The following is a 1,773-nucleotide window of genomic DNA, read 5'->3' on the forward strand; positions in this document are numbered from 1 at the left end:
GGAATAAGCTAGATTTTTCAGAAACTATTTGGGGTAGAAAAAATATATATTGAGACCAAAATGGTGTAGTATTTAAAGCCTATTAATAAATTTTGCTATAGAAAATGTATGCTGATTGTCACCTTCTCTTGCCTACACCTGACCTGACAATCTGGCTTTTGTAGGTTTTTGTCCATGGTTTCTAAGATCTCCCAACTTTGATACACTTTCCCCTACATATTTGGTCACCAGATACCCCAACTGCACACCAGATACCCCAACTGCACACACCAAAACAAATACAAACCAGTGCTTTTTATAATTATGTTGCAGGAAGGTTTTATGCTCTTTAGATGTTAGATTTTTGTTATCAGCTAGGTCATCTTTAATGTTGGTTTCTTCCTTAGGCTGCGTACATTTCTCCTAAATCGTACTGATATCTCTGTTACTGTAGAATATTAGACAGGCTGTCATGGTTGTCACCTGTTCCTAACCTGGTGTTACTGATAACCTTGAGATTTTATCAGTGTCTGTGGTCTCGTCGTCAATCCTCTCTAGAGGTTTCTCTCACTGATTATTTTGCAATATTCTTTTATTAGACTTGACTGCAGCAGTTCCAGAAACAGAGCGCCTGGACTCAAAAGCGCTGAAAACTCGAGCCCAGCTCTCCGTAAAGAACAAACGCCAGAAGCCCACTAGGCCTAGACTCTACGATAGTGTCAGTTCCACAGAAGGGGAGGACAGTGTAGAGCGAAAGGTGAGCATTCTCGACCATTTTCTGACTCATGATGTTGGGCTGTATCATTGTTCTTACAGCTTATTGAAGATGATTTTTCTGCAGCCAGAGTCTATGCCCTAGTTGGAAACAGCTGGAATAGTCCACGTCTTTGTCTCCTGAATTCTTTACATTGTTGTAATTCAAGATCTTTTCTCTACTTATTCAATGAATTAACCAAGAGTATTATCCATACTGTCATATTTTATGATGATGCTTTTGATATTCGGGTGTAGGTTTTACTTAGTGGGAAATAATCAATGTACAAGTAATTGTTTCTATAGGTCTTAGGTATCTGTGTTAGTGATTACAATGTTAATATGGCGAGTTGCTGTGAACTATGCATTCTCATCTGTAAAACAAAAAACAAAAACTCGTTTTCATGGGGATACACTAAAAAAAAAAAAAAGGTCAGTCTTATTTCAAAGTAAGTATTGCATAGAACTGATACTCAATGGCATAACCTCCTTTATAATCTCTTATACCAACAGCCTTCAAACAGTTTCTATAACCACATGCACATTACCAAATCACTTCCACCCAAGGGTTTGAGAACTTCTTCTTCCGACTCAGATTCTGGTGGTCCACCCCTCACCCCAGTGGCTAGCAATGTGCCCTTCTCGTCTGATCACATTGCTAAGTTTCAAGAAGGACCACTGTACCCAGAAAGGGAGACTTTCTCCTCTCTTTGGGGAGACACTTCATTCTTTTCTCCTTCAAAATCTGATCATGATGCAGAAGAATCTCCTTGCCACCATCAAGCCACTGACACGAAAATACAACAAGAAAAAGGTATTGTTAATTTCTTTGTTGTTTTGTTTTTGCTTTGTCTGACTTCGCTAACACCTCAATTTGTGCAATGTAAAAATGGCTTTTTCTCATAATCATAAATCCTTTGTCTTCTCACAGCTAATCCTTTTGTATTATGGGATAAGCAAAACAACCCCTCCATGTATTTTATTTTATTTTATTTTATTTTTATCCTTTTCTACCTGGTTTAGTATTTTTATCTCTTCAGC

The 1,773-nt window shown here is 37.9% G+C and overlaps 1 protein-coding gene across 1 annotated transcript in view; it reads left to right on the forward strand.

The window, feature by feature from the left end:
• PPP1R9A (protein phosphatase 1, regulatory subunit 9A) overlaps positions 1 to 1,773 on the forward strand; it is a 328,117-nt gene that overhangs the window by 292,601 nt on the left and 33,743 nt on the right. Inside the window, exons 12-13 of the mRNA XM_012647532.1 lie at positions 579 to 736; positions 1,300 to 1,546. Of these exons, the coding sequence (XP_012502986.1) occupies positions 579 to 736; positions 1,300 to 1,546 (405 nt within the window). The remainder of the gene's footprint in view (positions 1 to 578; positions 737 to 1,299; positions 1,547 to 1,773) is intronic.

The sequence above is a fragment of the Propithecus coquereli genome, unplaced genomic scaffold (genome assembly GCF_000956105.1).
Source record: "Propithecus coquereli isolate 6110/MARCELLA unplaced genomic scaffold, Pcoq_1.0 Scaffold108, whole genome shotgun sequence".
Classification (NCBI taxonomy): domain Eukaryota; kingdom Metazoa; phylum Chordata; class Mammalia; order Primates; family Indriidae; genus Propithecus; species Propithecus coquereli.